At 38.8% G+C, this 21,953-nt stretch overlaps 1 protein-coding gene across 10 annotated transcripts in view; it reads left to right on the top strand.

Annotated features, from left to right (window-relative positions):
• Positions 1 to 282: 282 nt before the first annotated feature.
• EPHA5 (EPH receptor A5) overlaps positions 283 to 21,953 on the top strand; it is a gene marked incomplete at both ends in the record, with an annotated part of 340,499 nt that continues 318,828 nt past the window's right edge. For 9 of the 10 annotated variants that reach the window (XM_080797649.1, XM_080797650.1, XM_080797657.1 and 6 more), the window contains one exon: positions 283 to 460. In XM_080797649.1, the coding sequence (XP_080653775.1) occupies positions 283 to 460 (178 nt within the window). Of the gene's footprint in view, positions 595 to 21,953 lie in introns of all 10 variants that reach the window. The other variant, XM_080797658.1, reaches the window with a different exon arrangement.

Raw genomic sequence — 21,953 nt, 5'->3', positions numbered from 1 at the left:
GGGACCCTCTCGACACCCCTGCGTCCAGTCCAGAACCGCGCTATCAGCCGTAACTCGTATTTAATGTAAGCCCCGCCGAAGCGAAGGGAGGCAGGAGCCGGGAGCAAACTTCGGACGTCCCCGCGGGGCCGCGGGCCCCGCATTTGGAAGAGCCGCGGGCCAGAAGGCAAGGGACCCCACGGGGAACGCGAAGGCACCGCGAGCCTCCCTCGCCCCCTCCGCGAAGCCGGGGCCGTGGACTGAGACGCGCGGGACAGCAGCGGCGGAGGCGGCCAGGAGAAGATGCGGGGCTCGGGGCCCCCGGGTGCGGGACGCCGGAGGCCCCCGGGCGACGGCGACACCCCCGGCGCCCCTGCGTCTCTGGCCGGCTGCTACTCCGCACCTCGCAGGGCCCCCCTCTGGACTTGCCTCCTCCTGTGCGCCGCGCTCCGGACCCTCCTGGCCAGCCCCAGCAACGAAGGTAGGTTGGGGGTGGGGACCGCAGCGACCCGGGGCGGAGGGGCGAGGCGGGGCCTGGAAGTGCGGGTCGGGGCGGTCTGGACGCCGCCGCCGCGGAAGAAATCTCACTCCGCATCGCGAATGGACATGTGTCGGGTTTCGCCAGCCGTCTCGCCCCCCTCTGCTGTTTCTGGGTGCATTGTTTGCCATTAGGTGCGGGGCGCGGGGCGAGGGACCCGCGTGCGGACCGAGGCTGTTTGGGGGGCTGGGAAGTTGCACGCGGGGGAAGGAGAGGTCCGAGACCCGCGCCGGGAGGTTGGGTGCGGCTGGTTCTCACCCGAGGCGCGTGGGGAAGTGACATTTCGGGCTTGGAGGAGTGGGAACTGTTCGAAGCTCGGCACCACGATCTCGGGAGCGGGGGGGCTTTTAGAAACCGTTATTTGAGGCCGGCGATGGGAAATATCGTGGGGGTGACTGGCCGCTTTTATTTTGGGGGAAAGTGCCTTCTGGAAGCTGTTATTTAGGGCATCGCCAGCTGCTATTCTGGGGTGGGTGGCGAGAGCTGTTATTTCTCCAGGGAGGGGAATGGCGAGGGACAGAAGGCGCCCCACACTGTGGGGTGCCCTTCACTTTGGGGGCTCATCCTCACATGGACGCGAAAGTGGAAGAAGGCGGGAAGGTGGGATGCGGCGGGGGGCGGAAGAGGGGTGGAGTGTCGCTGCCGGGAAGTTGCTGCTCGAACCCACGAGGGCTCGTGTCTCGGTGTTTGCGTGACGGAAAGCCCCGCTCTGGCCCGAGCCCGAGCCTGGAGTCCCCAGCCCTCCTCCCCACCCCCAATCCTGCGCTCCGGACTCTGAAGCCGTGTCAGCCTTCGGCTGGGCGGGAGAGTCGGCCCCGCGGGAGCAGCACCTCCGTGGCGCTCGCTGCTCCCGGAGCCGTGCTCCGTTCCCGGGCCCGCCGCAGCTCGGGCGGCCGCCCCTGGCCCTGGGTCCGCGCCCGCTGCGCCGGCTCCTCTCGCACCCCCGCCGCGCTGAGTCTCAGCGCAGAGGCTCGCTCCTCCCGAATGGAGGTGGTGGGAGGTGTAGCGTCTCAGATCCCGATCCGGGCTGCGGGAAGCGGTCAGCTCCACCGTGAAAACATCAAAAACCCTAACCCCTGGCCGGAATACTGGGGTTTCGATTTGAACCGGCTCCGCAAGCCACGGGTGAGGCACAGCGCGTTTAAAAAAATCCCTTCCGCTGCTAGGGCAGGGGACGCTGGACCGGAGAGATGAAGCAGCAGCCTTCGGGGTCGTGTGTGTCCTCGTGACTTGCACGGGTTGTGAGGCTGCAGGAGAAGGCGCTGAGCTGGTTCAGGAGCGCTGCCAGCTCCCTAGGAGCCGTGTGAAAGCGGGGCCGACTGCGACTCCCTGCCCCACCCCACCCCGGGAACTTCGCTCTTTAATCCTCACATTTATTGTTTTAAATCTGATTCAAAGATTCTGTGTGGCTCAGTCTAGCCAGCTAGCTAGCTGTGACAGCCTCTCATGCTTAACCCCATCCGCATCGTTCCCCCTTCTCTGTAAAGTTGAAAAAGTGTTTTCAGTCGTGGTCGTTTTATTAACCTCTCATGTTAGATTCATGATGTTGGAAGTCCCGAGGATGGTGACAGGGTTTGGAGTCCTTTTATGAACTGTCGTATGCCACCAGAAGGGGCATCCTGGTTTGGATTTAAAGAGTAACAGGGGTAGTACTGTCATTCATCCTTTCCTGTTCCCATTATATTTCATTTTTGCCCCCAGGTGTGATGAAGGAAGTGGTTTATGTAGAGATGAAGGGGAGTAGACGCTTTCCGTTAGGGAAGGAGGAAAAATGTAGTCTCAGGGAGGCTTGGGGGCTAGGGCCAGGACTGCGCCTGGGAGGAAGAGGCAGAGAGAATTGGAGAGAAGCTAGGAAATAGCACTGGTCTCTTAAGGTGATGTAAGCAGAGCTCAAATCTTCTGGAAGGTAGACTGGTTGATATCACAGACCTAACAACCACAGGTTGTCTTGTCCTTATGCCAGCTAGTGCAACACACAGCAAAACTTTGGCCATAGTGAGGTGGGAATTGCAGGGGTCTATCACTATTTCACATAGTAGGAAATAAAATCATATTCATATATATGATTTTACCTCATTCATCCCATTTCTGCCCAACAGTTTTCCATCTTTCCATTGGTATCATCTCAGACCATTACTTCTGTTCTATAAAATTTATGCTCCCCCTTCTTTTTGTTTCTCCACGTGTTCTTATAAATCAAACAATACTATTTTAAGATACTAATAATAGGAATTTATTGATTTGTTTAAAGATTCCAATTGGAGTTTTTAAGTTTGTTTTTGATTGCTTATTTCTGGAAGGTCTTTGGAATGTCAGGGGCAGAACGATTTGATGTATGCACAGCATCCATTAATAACTTGCTCTCATATACTTTGCCTTCTGCAACCTATAGATACCTAGTGACTTCCCAGACTATAGTGTGTGTGCATATATATATATGGGTGTGTGTGTGTGTATGTGTGTGTATATATATGTATATCTATATACATATATATACACATATATGTATATATATGTGTATATATACACACATATATATGTAAAATATGAATGATCCCATTATGTGAAAAAAAATTCAAGGCAGATAGACATAAATGTGACTTTACATACATAATTCGTATTCCAGTCATTTTTAAAATTTGACTTCGGTAGACATAAATAAGCAGAACTGTATAGGAAAGGCCAAACATATATCTAGAATCTTAAACTGAGATGGAATGAATGTTAAGATATATTGGATAAAAGACAATAAGTGGAAAATGTACTCTTTAGACTGAATTCTAAGATAAGAAAAAAATACGTTGTCCTTTTACATATATCAGGCATTAATTACATGTGGAAGGAACCTTTGAACTCTGGTGTAATACAAGACACTTTTATTATAAAATAATTCAGAAGCATATTTAGCAAAAAACTTCTCTCTGAGATTGATCAAACAGGGCAAACATTAGCAAGTATATCAACAAGTGAAAATGTTAATAGATTTAATAAGTAAAGAGAGCATGTCCACTGTTATGAATATTGGAGGTGGCCCTGAACTTATTCAGTAACTGCCACTTTTTGCTGTCTGGAGATATATTTGTAAACAAGCATTATTTGACAAGTGCTTTTCGCAGCAGGGTTTCTTGGCCAATTACTGCTGAACAGCTCTGCATTGAAAATGATTCACCCGCAGTGAATCAAGCTTAATTCATTGAAGCTACAGTCAGTAATGTCCCAGTAAAGTGCTTCTGACAGTTGTCAGCAGTTAGTATTTGAAAAGTCCAGTTTCTTGTTTCTGAATGTTTTCTATGTTTGAGAAGGTGGGGTCGAGGGACTCTTGGGGAAAAAACACACACGTACACACACACACACACACACACACACACAGCGAAGAAATTTTAGGCTAAACTGTTAAAGAATCATAAAATTGTAGATGTTTCCACTGGAAAGAAAGGAAAAAAAGAGTTTGTTTTAGGGTTTTTTCTTGGTTTATAATAGGACCAGGCCCATAAAACAGATAGGAGGACATAATAGATTTGTAAACTAAATGGCTTTGTTTTGTGGCCTTGTCATCCTGTTATAATTCATTTCCTTTTAGATAAAACGGCAGGACCCCACAGAAAAGGGACAGTAAAATCATTCCCTCACCAGGACACTACTGAACAAAAAAAGAGAGCAATTACCCTTATTTGAATCTTAGGTGGTTAGAAGGGAGAGGCCATGAAGAGTTTGGCTTTTTGCTTTATAAAACACGAAAGGGGGGTAAAGGGTTGACTCTTTAATTTTAAGCTTTTTTTTGAAGTAGACAAAAATCTTGGGTGTAGGGTGACAGGGTAAGAAGATTTCATTTCCTCATAGAAGACAGAGGAGAGGGTGGACAATTCCTGCATTTACAATGAAAATTTCTCCTTTTGCTGAAAATATTCTTTTTGTAATATCATCAGTTATAAATACTACTAACTCTTTATTTCAATCTACATAGGATTAAAGGGTTTATTTTTTTATACTTAGAAGCATTACTGTACTTATTGTTATTTATATTATTAATACTCTTCTCTACAAAATGTGACCATTTAGAATATTTCTACATAAAATGTCAAAATTAGGTGATACAGCTATTTATAGACAAACATCGCCAAACTATTTAATTAGATACTAGACTTTATTCAGTATTGCTACTGTTGTGAAAATGACTGTGCTTTAGTTATTTTCACTATATTTTTGCTGATTGACTTGACCACTTGAATCTCTTTTGTTTGGAGTGCTTTCTTATGTATTTGCTTGAATGACTAATTAATTTCTCTTTCATTTGGAGGAAACCATTCTACCTTTGACTATAAAAATAGACTATGATGTGCATTATTATACTAATTAACTATAGCTATTTTTACTTATATGAGTCAAACTTAATGTTCTTTTTTTAAAAAAAAAGTGCTGCTAGTATCTTAAAGACATAACTACTATAGAAAGTATTGATAACTCTTTTTACTTCATTTTTTGCATTTAAATTACCAGATATATTTCACTTTACTAATAAATAGTTTGAATTTAAATTAGCAGAGGTACCTAGTTATTCAAATATGATTTATGCATTTTTGACCATTTTAAAATAGTTTCACAATTGTTTTCGTAAAGCATCAAAATTAACTGAAGTTTGAATATGCAGCCTTGCTTATTATAAACCATTAAAAACTGATTGCAGTATTTGTCCATTTTTCCCTTCAGAAAGAGTAAATTTTTATTATAAAAGCAATATGCAAGCAAAAAATATGTAAATTATCACCTTAGAGACTCTGAATGACTCTTGCAGTTCTAATATCTCTGTATGTATTTATCTGTAGAGCAGAATAGCTCCTACTGGTAGCTCTACTGGCTAAACACACATTTCGATATTTTATCAAAATTTATGTAATCCAGTTGGTTAGGTAGTGATTACTTTGAAGGAGTTATCCTAGTCTATTGTATACATAACAAACCTAATGTATTTTTAATTCACATTAAAAATTGTATCCCAGATGAGGTGGTACACTTTATGTTTTTATGAGTGTGTACAAAGTAGATAAAAAATGAAATGAGTTTTAAAGGTTTTGTAAATATGGATTAAAAAGTTCCATATTTTTAAAGAAGCTTAGTAATATATATCTTTAACGTAATAAACACAGTGTTTTTATTCAGTAAGAAGTATTTGATATAAGAAAGATAAGAGAATCTCTGATCTACTCATAATTTGTAAAGCACTATATAGTGATTAGGAAACTGAAAGATTTGAGAGTTATTCACTGTGAAAGTCTTTTATTGGTTCCATTAAAAATGTCTAAATTAAAAACTAAAATGATTCTCCCTTAAGTATTTGGTTTGAACTTCCAAAACAATTAGCATGAGTATTTGGAAAAGTCTCCCTTTATCATATATTTACTTTTCTCTTTTTAGTTTCTGACTATTCAGAAATTTCTTTATTCCAAGTTAATGAAATAGATTTTAAAGTGTTTGAAGAAGACAAAAAATTTATTTTGCTGAAGAAAAAATGTCTAAAATTTTAAATTCAAATTTTAGAAAGCAGTTTATTTTTGATAATATATTTATTAACATATACAAGGAGTCATAATGAAGAACTTTCCACAAATATAGTAGGATCATTAATGCCACAAATTGTGCTGTGAAATTGCTGTTTATAAATCAAGGTATAAATAGATAGTGGCACAGGTATTCTTGAGTATTCAAAGGTGATTGAAATTTTCATTTTCTGACACTGTAAATTTCACAGATATAAGATTTATTCATTCCATTTATTCTGATCACATAAAATCAAGAGGTAGCTTCAATTTAAAATTTATATTACAGTGATAATAGAAAACAATGAAATGATTTAAAATATAAATCTAATTGGTGAACTTCATGAGAAATATAGACTTTTAAATTCTCTTTTAGCTTTTTTCATTACTATCTTAAAAAATTCTTACTTAATATCTGTTAGTGAAAGCAAAAAGTAAGTGAATATACAAAAAGGAAAAGCACTGTAAAGTACATAAAAATTTGAATTGTGTCTAGAGAAATATGTAGTGATTTTGAAAACTGTGGTTTAGCTTGATATTTATTAACTGTCATTTAGTGTTAGTACAATTTTTAAATGCCTTTTTTTTTTTTTATCTTTAGTGGTTGAAAGAAAGCCTAAAGAGTCATTTCTACTATTTAAAAATTGCTGGAAAATCTTTTTAAAATGTGTGAGCTTTGCCTTTAGAATACCATTTTCAGTGTACTTCAGTTAAGGAAAACCTGGTAGGCTCTGTTTGTAATTAAGGTTTATTCTGGCTCTTCTTTTCCAATAGGAATCCCAGCCTTTTGTCTCTGACCAGTTTATGTGTTACTTTATTCATATCATTTAAATTGTTTCATATACTATTGAAGAGCATACAAAATTTTGTTGGTCAAAAATCAACCCTAGGTCATGCATTCTTTCCTCACATGTTCGTGGCTTTAATCATGGTGCATTTATTAAGCAGAGTGCAGATGGACACATTTAGGGGTTTGTAGAAAAATCACGGTGAGGCTGAAACAAAGAGTGGGGAGAGGTGTCAAGGTGGTATCACTATGACCTTGATATTAATAATAGGGCTTGCATTTTATTTTTTATATTATTTTTTAAAAATACCATTACCCCCCCAATACACACACACTTACTCTAAGTTTATATTTGTTTCACTTATGCTCTGAGGATATAAATTATAGTCTAATAAAAAAAACCTCCTTGGTTCATTTTATTTCATCAAATTAGGGTTTTTTTCTTCTGTTTCTCTGTAAATTCTACTGTTTTGTTGAGTCGTGCCAAATACTTATGGTGTTAGACACCCCGCAGATTAAATAATTGGGATTAAAGTGTCTGTGATGATTCTAATTCTGTTTTAGTTGCTGGACTGCTGCCCAGGCCATCTTCTCCATCCATCACACATGTCTTCAGTTCTAACTCAACTGGGCCCATAGCTCTGTTAAGTAAATGATTCTGGGGGAGAAAAAAAAAAAATCAAAGAGCCAAAACCCGAGGGTTGAAATATTTCGCATATGCTTTGCGAGAAAATGTTCCTACTTGGAAACATGTTTTCGGGCTAAGTATTGGAAGATTTAGAGAAAATACAGTCTGTTCTTTTACTCGGAAATGGGTAGTGTCTTTTTTTTCTCTTATAATAATGTCACACTCTTACTTTTATCTGCCAAATCTCCCTTTCCCCGAACCCCACCCGCTTCTTCAATCCCTCCTTTCCTTCTTCGGGTCCTTCCTTTACTCTCTTTCCAACCCTCCTTCCTTCCACCTTTCCTATCAGACACTCCATTCGGACAAAGTCGAAGCAAGATAAAAGGACATGCTTGCTATGTTCCAATACCCCCAAGGAGGTCATGATGTCAAACTGGGAGAGAAGTAATAGTCTGTAAAATAAATCATGGGATCCAGTCTCCAAAGGTGAAGAGCATATTGTGTCAAACTAAGTCATACATTGTTCATTTAATTCCTAAATCAGAAACACAAGAATTTCAGGCGTCTCTGTGAGCTTTATGTTTCTTGTAAGATAGCTCACTTTCTTGGGACACCTGGGTGGCTCAGTGGGTTAAGCCTCTGCCTTCAGCTCAGGTCATGATCCCAGGGTCCTGGGATCGAGCCCCACATCAGGCTCCTTGCTCAGCAGGGAGCCTGCTTCCCCTTCTCTCTCTCTGCCTGCCTCTCTGCCTACTTGTGATCTCTCTCTCTGTCAAATAAATAAATAAAATTTAAAAAAAAAAAAAAAAGATAGCTCACTTTCTTTACACTGGCTGTAACTTCCTGTTCCAGGATGCTTGTTAATGTCTTTTCTGCGGAAAGACAAACTCAGCAGGTAGATCTGGCTGGCACTGGTTCAGCCCAGCAGTCCTCAGCAGGAGCTTTCTCTGTGAGCCAAATTTTGGCTTTCACCCAGAGTCCTCCCTTGCCTTGTGTGCTAGCTGAGCAGGTGAGGCTGGCCACCTGGTCTTGTGGAAGATAGCAGTGGACTCTCTCTTCTCCCTCAAGAGTTTTACCCTGGGCAGTGTAGCGAGTCTCCTACAAGGGTGTACAACTAGCTTTCTGAAAAAAGCAGAAAATCCTTGGAAACTTCTGTGTCCGAAGGATTTGAACCATGTCCAGTTTCAAACCATCATATTTGACTTCTCTGGAAGGGGATGGGCAACAACTAACAATAGAACCATGTAATCTTACAGAACTGGAGTCACTGTTTTTTGATTTAAGCTTATGAAACACAAGTTGAAAAATGATGAAATGCTATAGAATTATGGAAAAATAAGCAAAAACAGAAACTCTGACTTTGAAATTTAAGAACAAACTATCCTTGTCTTTGCTTTTTATTTGTTTGTTTCTGTTTTTGTTTTGTTTTTGGCTAATCTCCATTGCTTAACAGCCCTAAGTTCTGTGGACGCTCACTCAGTTTTTTGTTTTGTTTTGTTTTGTTTTTTTACCTCAGTTCATTTATTTGTAATTTGGTACTGCCTACTTTACATAATTGTCTTGTAGAACAAACAAAATGAAACAACTTTCTAATTGGTAGAGAATTTCACAAATGAAAGTTCTGGGAGTCTGCCTGATTAACACTCCACGTAGTGCATGCCTGTGCACACCTCACTTGCTGGGTAAGGACCAGGATACAGGAAAGCACTGTGTGCAGCAGTTTTGTTTTTAAACTTATATGATGAGAGGAAACTTCCTTAAGAAAAGGAATATAAAAATATCTTACCTTTGCAAATATAACAGAATTATGGCTTTAGTGAACACTTCCCTAGTGCCTTAAAAGCATGGAAGTGGCCTATGTCCTTGAAGGCCCAGTAGCTTAATTTTAATTAACTTCACAATAATTGTGCTTCGTCTGGGTAGTGCAGAGTGAGGAGATGTAAACACCATGAAATAAGCTCTATCACACATTAGTGGTCTTGAACCATCTACCTCAGATTCCACATAGTTAAAATGAAGTGTTAACACACACTCATAGGGTTGTTGTGAAGATAAAATAAAAATGTATATATGTTGCCTAATGAAATTCCTAGAGCAGAGCAGGTATACACCAGATGTAAGCCCCTGTATTTTCCCCACTACTAAATACAGGCTGTTTGAGAGAAGATTTCACAATCACAGGTCATCATCTCACTTGCACTGGATGATTAAAGAGAAACTGGGACAGAGAACAATCTAAAAAAAGAATTGCATGTGCAAATTTTCCATAGAGCTAACCAGGATAAAAATCAATGACATGATGTTGTCTGAATTTTCTGCTGGTTTCCTCATTATTGCTTTTGAACGCTGGGATCTGATTAGGAAATAGAAAACCACAAGTGTAAGGGTCATGGGTTGTAAATGTTGCATTTTACCTCATTATTCCCCAGGTAGAGGTCACATTTTGCTTACTAGCCACAAAATGTATCAAGAGATATCTTCAAATATTTTAGATATTTAGTCCTAGCATAGTATTTTGTTATTTTTACTTGGCTGACAGATAGATAGGTGGATGGATAGATAGTCGTTGAAATGATCCAGTGGATAGGTGGAAGAATTAAATTCTTAGAAGTTTCCTAAAAAAGATATCTGACATTATAATTTGACATCACTCTTTTAGTCTGAAATATATGATTTTCTGGTCTGTTCAGTTATATTCAGAATTTGAAATAGTACTGGGAAATAAAATTTTTTTATATTTTCAGAAAGATTTTAATATAATTCTGTGAAGGCTTATCCTTTTTATATAGGTTAACATAAACAGGTGTAAGGAAGTTTAGAATATACTGTATTTAGAACTCCTTATGAAATGTATGACTCTATTTACATACTAATGAGTAGACATACCTTTATACCATAATTATAGCTAACATTGATTATTGACATACAGTGTGCCAGACATTTTACTAAGTAGTTTACATATATATATTGATTTCTTTTCCCCAAAACAAGCTTAGGAAATTATGTAATAATAATAGTAATAATAATTGTTATTATTATTATATTTTCATTTTACACATGATGGAAGTGAGCAGGGAATGGTTAAATAACTCACCCACAGTTGCAAATCTGAAAGTGGTAGAAATCTGCATTCAAACCCAGGTAGTCTCACTCCAGCACAGCTCTTAACAGCTTTTCTAGACCAGGAGATACTGTTGACTAAAGTCCTCCAGACATCCACAGTCACTTTTGCTCTCATCATCTAAATAATGGCTCATTCCACTAAGAATGGGAAGTATAGTAAAAGTGCATACAAAACTACATTACAGTCCAGAACATATTTTCTGAGCAGTTCACTTGTAGCTCCCTCCTTTTTTTTTCTCCCTTCAGTAAATATTTGATCAGCTGCTTGTCCTAAGGCTCTTATGCTCTGATATACTCCATGTTGACATCTCACCTTTCCATTGCCCTGAACCCTGCTAGCACAAGGCAAGATCTCTTCCCACACATTGCTTCCACTTCAGGGCATGCATTCTTTACTTTTTAAGTTGTTTTCTCTTATTTTAGTATATAAGCAACCCAGTTCTCAATCCCTAGTCCAGGCTAAACTGTAGACTCAGGTCTGTATACCCGAAATCCCATTAAGGAATTCTCTTGGAGAAGTGATGGCTCTAAGATGGTGACATATGTAGTTCCTGACTTCTGCTTCCCTCTCAGGAAGCACAACTAACTATTCAAGAACAAGACACCACTGAGAGAATCCTAGAACATGGGTTGAGGTTGAAGCACCGCTACACATCACAGAGACCAAGACATACTACACTAGCAGGGTTAAAGAAGCAGCTATACCTTGACCATATTGCCCCTCTCCAGTGTAACACAGTGCAGAGAGGTCTCCCCTGAGCTCTGGTTCTTCCAGTGGGGGAAAGACAATGCAGAGGAGACAAGACTCCCCCAGGATTGTGAATCACTTTGTAAGAGCTCTTGCTCTGATCTCACACCATGGCAATTACAGGAGAATCTGTGGGTTTCAGCCACAGGGAATTTTACAGCCTTGGGGAATGGGGGAGGGAATTGCAACAACCAGCACAGGGATCATGACAGATGAAGTTCATACTTGTAGTGCCCAAGTAGCAATCCTAACCAGATGCAGATCTGCTCATCTGCAGAATCAAGTCAGAGGCTTACTCTGACTAGGAAACAGGGTAGGGGGCTATCTGCCTGATTTGGATCCTCAAAGAGAAGTTTTGCCAGTCCTGCAACGCAGTTTGCTCATACCATTCAGGGAGATGAATCACAGCCCCATCTTCTGTGGAGAGTGTCTTATGGTCCCATCTGTTGAGAAGGAGTAGAGACAACTCCCAGGAGGCTGTGTGGCCCAGATCAGAGCTCACACTTCGAATCAGGTAGGCAAAGCCAATAGTTTGCAGAGCAAAGCCAGTGGTTCTGTTCAGTTTAGAAACTTTGGATGTAGGTCTGCTTGAGTTAAGATGACAAACAAAGAACTTTATTGACTTTAGAGATATTTCTTCCACTGTACCCCAACAGGGAATTTAATTTGTGTTTCTGCTCAGTGCTGAATACATCCTTCAACCTGTCCAACAAGGCAACCAAATTGGAGCACACAGGAAACTGTACAGACCATCCAATAGCCTGACATACAGTGGCATTTGAACAAGGAACAAAACCTCTGTCTTTCCCCATTTATAAAGCAAAACCAGTGGCCTTATTTGATGAAGGAATTCAGTATACGGTCATAGCTGAGTCAATTATGCAAACAATGAGCTGTACATCCCTTGGTCTTGTCCCTCCAGGGTAGGGAAGCAAATTCATAGTTCCATCTACTACTAAATATTGTGCCCAGTCTTGACCATCTAGTAAGCCTTACCAGAGATCCAGGCAACTGTGGAGCTCATCCAACAGTCTTACTTATGTGGAAAACAAAGCCAGCAGTCCTATCCAACTGTTATCAACCAACAGTACAACCTCCATCCCTTTCTCACAGGTCAAAAGTTCCCTCTCCCAAAATAGACCATGATAGCAAACCTTACCTGTCCAAGGACATTACCAGCACACACCCAAAACTCCAACTGAGCTGACTGGTGAAGAACTGCATCTGTCAGAGCAAACCTCTGAGGTCTGGAAGAGGAGCCCTGTTACTTAAATGTGCAGATACCAATATAAGGAGTCCAGGATAAAAAAAAAAAAAAATCTGATAAATATGACACCACCAAAGACATCTAATAAAGCTTTAATAACTGACCCTAAAGAAATGGAGATCTGTGAACTGTCAGACAAATAAATCAGAGTAATCCTTTTAATAAAGTTCAGTGAGCTATAAGGGAACACAAATGAAATTAGGAAAACAATTGCTGAATGAAATAAGTTTGACAAGGAAAGAGAAACCATCAAAAGCAAACAAAAACCACACAGACTTTCTAGAATTGAAAAATACAATAAGTGTACTGCAGAATTCAATAAAAATTCTCAAAAGTAGACTCAACCATGCAGAAGAAAGAATCAGCAACCTAGAAGATAAGACATTAGAAATCAGTCAGAGGAAGAAAGAAAGAAACCAAGAGAAAGAGAAGAGAAGAGAAGAGAAAAGAAGAACTCCTACAAGAATTATGGGATACAATGAAAAGAAACAATATTCACAATATGAGAATTCCAGAAGGAGAAGACAAAAAGGGACAGAATATATATTTAAGTGATAACAGATGAAAACTTTCTGAAGTTGCAGAGAGAACTAGACATCCAGGTTCATGAGGCCCAAAAGACTCCAAATAGATTGAATCCAAATAGGGGTACACTGAAACACATTATAATTAAATTTTTAAAGACTAGGAAATAATTTTAAGAGTAGGAGGAGAAAAGAGAGAAGTTTCATGCAAGGGAACACCCATAAGACCTTCACCAGACTTCTCAACAGAAACTTTTCAGGTCAAGAGAGGTGAGAGATTCAAAATATAGAAAGAAAATAACTGTCAGCCAAGAATTCTATACCTGATGAACCTGTCCTTCAGAAACAAAGGAGGGATAAAGACTTTCTCAAAAAAACAGAGGAAGGAACTAAGGAAGTTTATTACCACCAGACTTGTCCCACGAGAAATGCTAAAGGGAGTTATGTGAGTGGAAGTAAAAAGATGCTAATTAACAATGTAAAAACACAAAAAAATTCTGTAAATTTCACTGGTAATGGTAAAGATATAGTCACAGATTCTGCAATATCATAATAATGGTATATAATTCACTTACAACTTTAAAATATTTTTTTAAGAAATATAAATAACTACAGTAATCTGTTATTAGTTATGCAATTAAAATAACATAAATTGTAGCAACAATAAGCTAAAATGTGAGGGAAAGAGAAATAAAATTATTAAGTTTAAGAATTATATTGAAGTTAAGTTGTTATCAGTTTAAAATATGTTGTTATAACCTTAAAACAGTTTATGTTATACCTCATGGTAACTTCAAGGGAATATCCTGTAGTAATTACCCAAAAGAACATGGTAATGAAGTCAAAGCATGCTGATACCAAAAGACATCAAAACCCACACAAAAATGTATGAGAAACGAGGAAAATGGATCTATAAAGCATTTCAGAAATTAACAAAAAGGCAGTGATAAGTCCTTACCAATCAATATAGGCATACCTCAGAGATCTTACAGATTTGGTTCCAAGCCACCACAATAAAGCAAATAACACAATAAAGCAAGTCAAGTGATTTTGGGGGGTTTCCCTGTATATACAGAAGTTATGTTTACACTATCCTATAGTTCATTAAATGTGCAATAGCATTATGTGTAAAAAACAATGTATTTACACCTTAATGAAAAGTACTTTATTGCTGACCATCATCAGAGCATTCAGCAAGTTAAAATCTTTTTGCAGGTGAAGGGTCTTGCCTAATGTTGTTGGCTGCTGACTGATCAGGACAGTGGTTGCTAAAGGTCAGGATGGCTGTGGTAATTTCTTAAAGTAGGACAAACAATGAGGTTTACCACATCAATGAATTCTTCTTTTCACAAATTATTTCTCTGTTGCCTGTGATGCTGTTTGATAGCATTTTATCCACGGTAGAACTTCTTTCAGAATTAGAGCCAATCCTCTGAAATCCTGCCACTGCTTTGTCAAGAAAGTTTGTGTAATATTCTTAACTGTCTGTTGTCATTTCAGCAGTCTTCACAGTATCTTCACCAGGAGTAGAGTCCATCCCAAGAAATCACTTTCTTTGCTCATTCGTAAGAAGAGGCTCCTCATTCCTTCAAGTTTTATCATGAGGTGGCAGCAATGCAGTTACTTCTTCAGGCTTTACTTCTAATTCTAGTTTTCTTGCTATTTCCACCACATCTCGCATGACTTCCTCCACTGAACTTACAACTCCTCGAAGTTGTCCATGAAGGTTTGCAATCAATTTTGACTTCTTCCCATGAATCACGAATGTGCTTAACAACATCTAGAATGGTGAATCCTTTCCAGAAAGCTTTCAGTTTACTTTGCCCAAATACATCAGAGGAATCACTGTCTATGGCCTCTACAGCCTTATGACATGTATTTCTTAAATAATAAGACTTGCAAGTTGAAATTATTCCTTGATCCATGGGCTGCGGAATGGATGTTGTGTTATTATCAGGCATGGAAATAGGATTAATTTCATTGTACATCTCCATCAGGGCCTTGAGGGATCTCACGCGTTGTCAATGACCAGTCATATTTTGAAAGAATTTTTTTTCTGAGCAGTAGAGCTCAACAGTGAACTTAAAATATTCAGGAAGCTATGCTGCAAACAGATGTGTGTTTGTCATCCATGCTTTGTCGTCCCATTTCTAGAGCACAGGCAGAGTAGATTTAGCATGATTCTTAAGATCCCTAGGATTTTCAGAATGGTGAATGAACATTGGCTCCAAGAGATACTCCCTGCAAGGGAGTCAGCCTCGCCTGTGTGGCTTTCAGGCCCGGCATTGATTTCTCCTCTCTAGCTATGAAGGTCCTAGATGACATCTTCTTCAATATAAGGCTTCTTTGTCCACACTGAAAATTTGTTGTTTAACAGGCACTTCTACTGCTTAATATAGCTAGATCTGGATAACTTGCTGCGGCTTCTACATCCGCACTTGCTGCTGTACTTTGCACTTTGATGTTATGGAGATGGCTTCTTGGCTTATACCGCATGAAACACTCCCTGCCAGCTTCCAATTTTTCCTCTGCAGTTTCTTCACCTCTCTCAGCCTTCAGGGAATTCAAGGGAGTTTTGACTTTGCTCTGGATTAGAGTTTTATTTAAAGAACCTTTATGGCTGGTTTAATCTTCTATCCAGATGCCTAAAATTGTTCTTCGTATCAGTAAAAAGGCTGTTTTGCTTTCTTATCATCCCTGTCTTCACTGTAGAGTACTTCTTATTTCCTTGAAGGGCATTTCTTTTGTAGTCACAACTTGGTTAGGACTTTTGTACAAGAGACCCAGCTTTTGGACTGTCTCCACTTTTGACATGCCTTCCTCATTGAGCTTAATCATTTTTATCCTTTGATTTAAAGTGAGAGATATATGGGAGCCTGGTTGGCTCAGTTGGTTAAGCATCTGCCTTCGGCTCAGGTTATGATCCCTGGGTCCTGGGTTCGAGCCCCTCATCGGGCTCCCTGCAAGCTTCCCTGCTTCTCCCGTTCCCTCTGCCTCCTCCCCACTGCTCATGCTCTGTCTCTGTCTCTCATTGTCTCTGTAAAATAAATAAATAAAATCTTTAAAAAAAAAATAAAATGAGAGATATACAACTCTTCCTTTCACTTGAACATTTAGAGACCTCTGTAGGATTATTATTTGGCCTAATATAAGTATTGTTGTGTCTCAAGAAATAGGGAAGCCAGAGGAGAGGGACAGAGGGGGTATGTGACTCATCAGTGGAGCAGTCAGAAAACACACGGTATTTATCAGTTAAGTGTGCTGTCTTATGTGGGTGTGGTTTGTGGCAGTCCAGAATAATTACAACAGTAACATCAAAGATCACTGCTCACAGATCACCATAACAAATAAAATAATGAAAAAGTTTGAGATATTGCAAGCATTACCAGAATGTGACACGAAGACAGCAAGTGAGCAAATGCTGTTGACAAAATGCTGCTCTGGGCCCCCGGTGACCCGGTTGGTGAAGCCTCTCATGATCCCAGAGCCCTGGGATGTAGTCCTGCCTGTGGAGCCCTGCTCTGCAGGGAGCCTGCTTCTCCCTCTGCCCCTCCCCCCACTCATTCTCTCAATCTCTCTGGCTCTCTACTCTCTCCCTCAAATAAATAAATAAAATCTTTAAAAAAATTTGTAATTGGGGCACCTGGGTGGCTCATGGGTTAAAGCTTCTGCCTTCCGTTCAGGTCATGATCTCAGGGCCCCGGGATCGAGCCCCGCATCAGGCTGTCTGATGGGAGCCTGCTACCCTTCCTCTCTCTCCGCCTGCCTCTCTGCCTACTTGTGATCTCTGTGTGTCAAATAAATAAATAAAATCTTTAAAAAGATTGTAATAAATTATTTTTAAAAATGTCGCTGATAGACTTGCTTGGTGCAGGGTTGCCACAAACCTTTAGTGTGTGAAATATGTAATATCTGCAATGCACAATAAAGAGAAGTGCAGTAAAATGAGGTATGTCTGTAGTGACATATGTCAATTATTTCTCAATAAAACTGAGAAAAAAAAAGGTATACTAAAAAAGAAAGAAAGAAACCCTCCCTAAGATCATTACCCCTTGCTCTCTTAGGAATAGAGGGCAGTTTTAAAAACACTGTTTTGCCTTTACTCATGGTATTATTTTTTTTAGGCAATACTACTACTTGTAACAGGTGAAGGGACTGAAAGCTTCAGTGAAAAATGCATCTACCTTTGTCTTGTATCCCAGCCAACCCCTTGGATGCTGTTTTTTCTTTCCCTTTTTATATGCACAGTTATATCAAATATTTTATAATCACTTTTATGTAATTTACATTATTACTCGATGGTTTACCGAATGTCCTAACCTATATTATGAGAATCTCATTAAAAAAGCCTATAGGATAGATTAGATAAATCATTGTCATAAACAAAGGAATCAAGACAAGAAGGTTTGATCTATTAAGAAAACAGAACTAGGGGTGGTGGGTGGCTCCGTGCCTTCAGCTCAGTTCATGATCCCGGGGTCCTGGGATCGAGCCCCATGCAGGGCTCCCTGCTCGGTGGAAAGCCTGCTTCTCCCTCTTGCCTCTGTCTGCTGCTCTGCCTACTTGTGCTCTCTCTGTCTCTCTCTGTCAAACAAATAAATAAAATCTTAAAAAAAAAAATCAGGACTAGTTGTAAAGCATAAGTCTTACAACTACGGAACCAGGACTCCTCTTCAGAAGACAGTGTAATAGGGTTGAAAGGGTATAGGCTCTGGAGCCTGGCGGATCCTCTTAGAGTGGGGCGACTTAGGCAAAGCTAGAAAACCTCCCTCGCCATATGCTTTCTTGTTTGTAAAATGGAAATATTAATACAAATATTGCAAAAATTAATACTGAGGAAACATCAATTAAATGTTTGTTAAAAGTTCTGGTATATAATAAACATTATATGTGTTATATATTACATGTATTAAAAAAATAGTGTGGGTTGGCACACGGATATTTAGCAAGGGCTAATTTTCTACATTAGTGAGTACTGTCTAGTATTTATTGTAAATGGAAATGCCAGAAAAAAATACTAGATTTGATGAAGCAGCCCTTGTTTACTTCCTGGGTAAATCCTTTAGTAGCTCTGCAGTGAGCTCATGCTAAAATCTGAACTCCTTGAGCCTAACTACAAAGCTCTCAGTCATTTGCTTCTGGGCCACCTCTCCTGCTGCTTCCCCGCTCCCACTCTGCATTCCCCCACTCTGCCTTCCCAGTCTCCTGAGTGGGAAACTTGCTTTTAATACAGTTGGATTTTGTGTGCTTGGTAGGCAACACTCAGCTCCTTCCTTCACCTAAATAATTTGATCATTATGCTAGGTATATATGACAGGACCCTTCCCGAACTTCTCCAAGATCGTGTGCCAATTCTCATTCCATATGTAGCTTATCACACTGAATCGGAAGTTTTTCCCTGTTTGTATAGTTTGAGTTTTTCCTTGTCTGTATAGTTCTGATATTTGATCAGAATAGAAATCACTGTAAAAAGTAAAGGTTAATCAGAGAAAAATTCTTTTCTGTACTGAGAATTTGCTACTACCAGAGATAGTATGATTTGCCAACCAAAGCAAGTTAATTTCCAGATAACTGGCAGTAGAGCTATTTTTTTCTTTACTACATGCATCAGTATGAGGAAAGATTTGCCTGTCTGTAAACTTAGTGTGAGCAAACCCCAATGTCTGACGTTCCTTATGAAATATCATCAAAGTATGTTATATTCTATGAATTTATTTTTAGTGAATAAAATTTAATAAGTCATGTCTTTGTTTCTTTAAAGACACTGCTTTTAACCATGACCAGTCTGACCTCAGTACTGTTTTATTAGTAGAGTCAATGTAACTCTTTTCCTGAATTCGTAATTACTAGAGTTTAGAATCTCTGGTATTATAGAGTCTTTTTCTGAACTACAAAATTGCCAACTAAAAGATCGTATGATTTTGCCAATCCAAACAAGTTAACACCAAGAAATTTGGCAGTAGAATACTTCATTTTAAATGACCAAAAACATCAATTAGAAGAAAGTTCTACTGATTAGAACATGACTAGAAAATAATTAGTAGATATCCTGTGGTCCCTATCCCTTTGTGCTTTAATCAGCTATGGCTTCCTCCCCCTCCTTCTTTCTTATGAGAAAGCCTCAGAATTCATATGAACTGGGCCACCATCAACCAACGTAAAATAATTTTTTTCTGCTTTAAGTGTGATTTAATTTTACTTCTAGGAAAACAATTAATATAAAATATCTGTTTCTTAATGATTTAAATTTCTTGGGAGGGGATGGATTTATTCTTTTGCTTATTCTAGATTTCCTGGATTATTTAGACTGTCACTTACTTTATGAAGTACTTTAGATTTATAACCTGATAGGAATTCTTAATATTGCAAGGGAAATGGGTAACATCTACCATGTGAATAGAATGACATTAAAAAATAAACTTCTTAAAGAAGAAAGTTTAGAATGTAAAGATGAATGGCTTTTTAAGTAGAGTTCAGTTAGTGTTTGATTAGTCTATTTAATTCTAACCAGTAGCTAGTTAGTATATTTAAAGAATTATCCCTTTTGAACATATTTTTATTTATTCTAAAAATTCTAGCAAATATTTCAGAAATATCAGTGAGTTAATATTGTATTTTACTGAGCCAAGAATCCTTCAAAGTGAATCTTTCTCTAGATGATAATTGCTGTGAAGACTATTACCACATAACCTCTAACTCTCAACAACAACCCTGTGAAATGGTATTATTATTCCAGTTTATTAATGGGATTGGGTTTAGGGGAAATTAAGTAACATGTATTCAGTTACACACAAAATAAATGGACAAGATGGGAGCCAGAAGTGTTTGATGGTGAACATCTTGGTTATACCCACTATGCTAGAGATTACATTCATGTAAATGTACTTAGTATTATGATTTATACTTTATTTATGCATACAATTTTTCAAGGAAGGAATCATGTTTTATTAAAACATCACGTTTGTAAGAAATTCAATTAATATAAGAATAATACAAATACAGGCAATGTGTAGAGAAACAAGGAACGCTTCTATCAAGAAAATCTCACTACCATCAATGTTAGAGCAATTGGATAGAAATATTTATGTACAAGCTTTCTGTTACATAGTTATCATTTCCTGGTAGAAAACCTCTCAGTTTACATCAGGAAAAAACTTTTTTTTTCCTGACTTTGGGATTTCAGAGAAGCTGGCCAGAATGGTATTTCAGTTTGCGGTATTGAGCAATGGCATGAATAATAGCCTTAACAATTTTTCAAAATGCACAGAATTGATTTGCATTTAATAGGTTTTTAATATGAGTCATTGTTGAAAACCAAGGACATAATATTAGTGGTGGTTTTCAAACTCTCTCTCTTTTTTTAAAGAAGCAGAAATTCATTCAAAAGAATCACTGTGGAAGCTCAATATATGAAACTGATAACAGAGTTGTTGGGTTTCCTGGCTGTGTTTTTACTTCTCCCTCCCCTCATCTGTTTGTGCCTCTAAGATATCTCTTTAGAACCACAGAGGCATCATGACTTCAGTGTGAAAACCACTCTGTTAAAATAGAAAAAGAATGTTGCATAGAAGATCAGCGTACTATGATCCTGACTTGTAGCTTTCTGACAATCTAGATAAAAAAACAAATTATAATATGAAGTAATGTTTACTTTGAAGATTTATTTCTATTTCAGAGTGAGAGAGAGTGCACTTAAATAGATGTTAAATAAATATTTGTTGAATGAGTTTACCCTCATTCATTGATAGAGCCGTATTCCATATAACAGGAATAGAAGTTAAGGCTGTGAGCTAGACTTTTTCCTCAGTTGTTTATGCATTATATATATCATAAAGGATTCTATAAGGTTGCAGAGAATACAAAAACTATTCACCAGTGACTTAAGATGTTGAGTGCTTGCCTTTTAAATGTTTGGGAAAGAAGTTTCAGGGGAGAAGTTTGGTGATTTGGGTTCAGTGGCTTCATGATGTCAGGATTAGAATCATTGCGGGTTTTTTTGGCTTTACTCTCAAGCTTATTGTCTCACGATTGTGAGACGACTGATGCATCTCCAAGCTTCTCATCCAGTTCAGAACAAGAAGAGAAAGAGAAAAGCCAAGAACCATTCCAGCATCCCTATTCCTTCAGCTAGGACAACAAAAATTTCCCAGGAACTGGAAGACCGATTTCTATTTATGTCTTATTAGTGAGACCTATGTAACAAGGCCTCCAGACCCAGGGAAGGCGAAGATCATAGTGACATGATTGTCATTATTGGTCATGACCTATTGTATGGTACTAGACACATTGCTACTCCAAACACAGTAAGAATCTGATACCAAGGAAGGAGAAAGAATGTGAATATTTAATAGCCATAAAAAGCATCTTTGAGAATACCACAGAAAATGTAAAATACTTTCACTTTATCTCTATTTTTCACTTTTCCTTTCTATACTTCATGAAAGGAGAAATAGCTAAGTGCTGAGGTTATATTTTGACCAAAAATAGACTTTTGAGCAAAAATGATTGCTATGAGATCATCAGTCTTATACCTTGCTAAGGTATATAATTAATTGTATTCAATAAACTGACTTAAAAATTACTTGCTTGCCATCATGAATGCTGCTAGCTATTTTGAGATGGATAACTATGGCTAGGTAGTAAGTAGTAAAATGTTTATATTCAGCCACCTAAAATTATTGGCCGTAAGTTTTGTTGATACTTCTGTCTGTATTGCTGTACATTTTAACTAGGTTTTCATGATAAATGGCTACTCAAAGATTTTTTGTAATATAATTTTTTCTATTTTAGATAATAAAGAATAATTTTGTAGGGTTTACATCAGC

This window comes from Martes martes (assembly GCF_963455335.1).
Source record: "Martes martes genome assembly, chromosome: 2".
Classification (NCBI taxonomy): Eukaryota; Metazoa; Chordata; class Mammalia; order Carnivora; family Mustelidae; genus Martes; species Martes martes.
The sequence above is the reverse complement of the archived record's forward strand: the minus strand, read 5'-3'. Positions and strand labels throughout refer to the sequence as shown.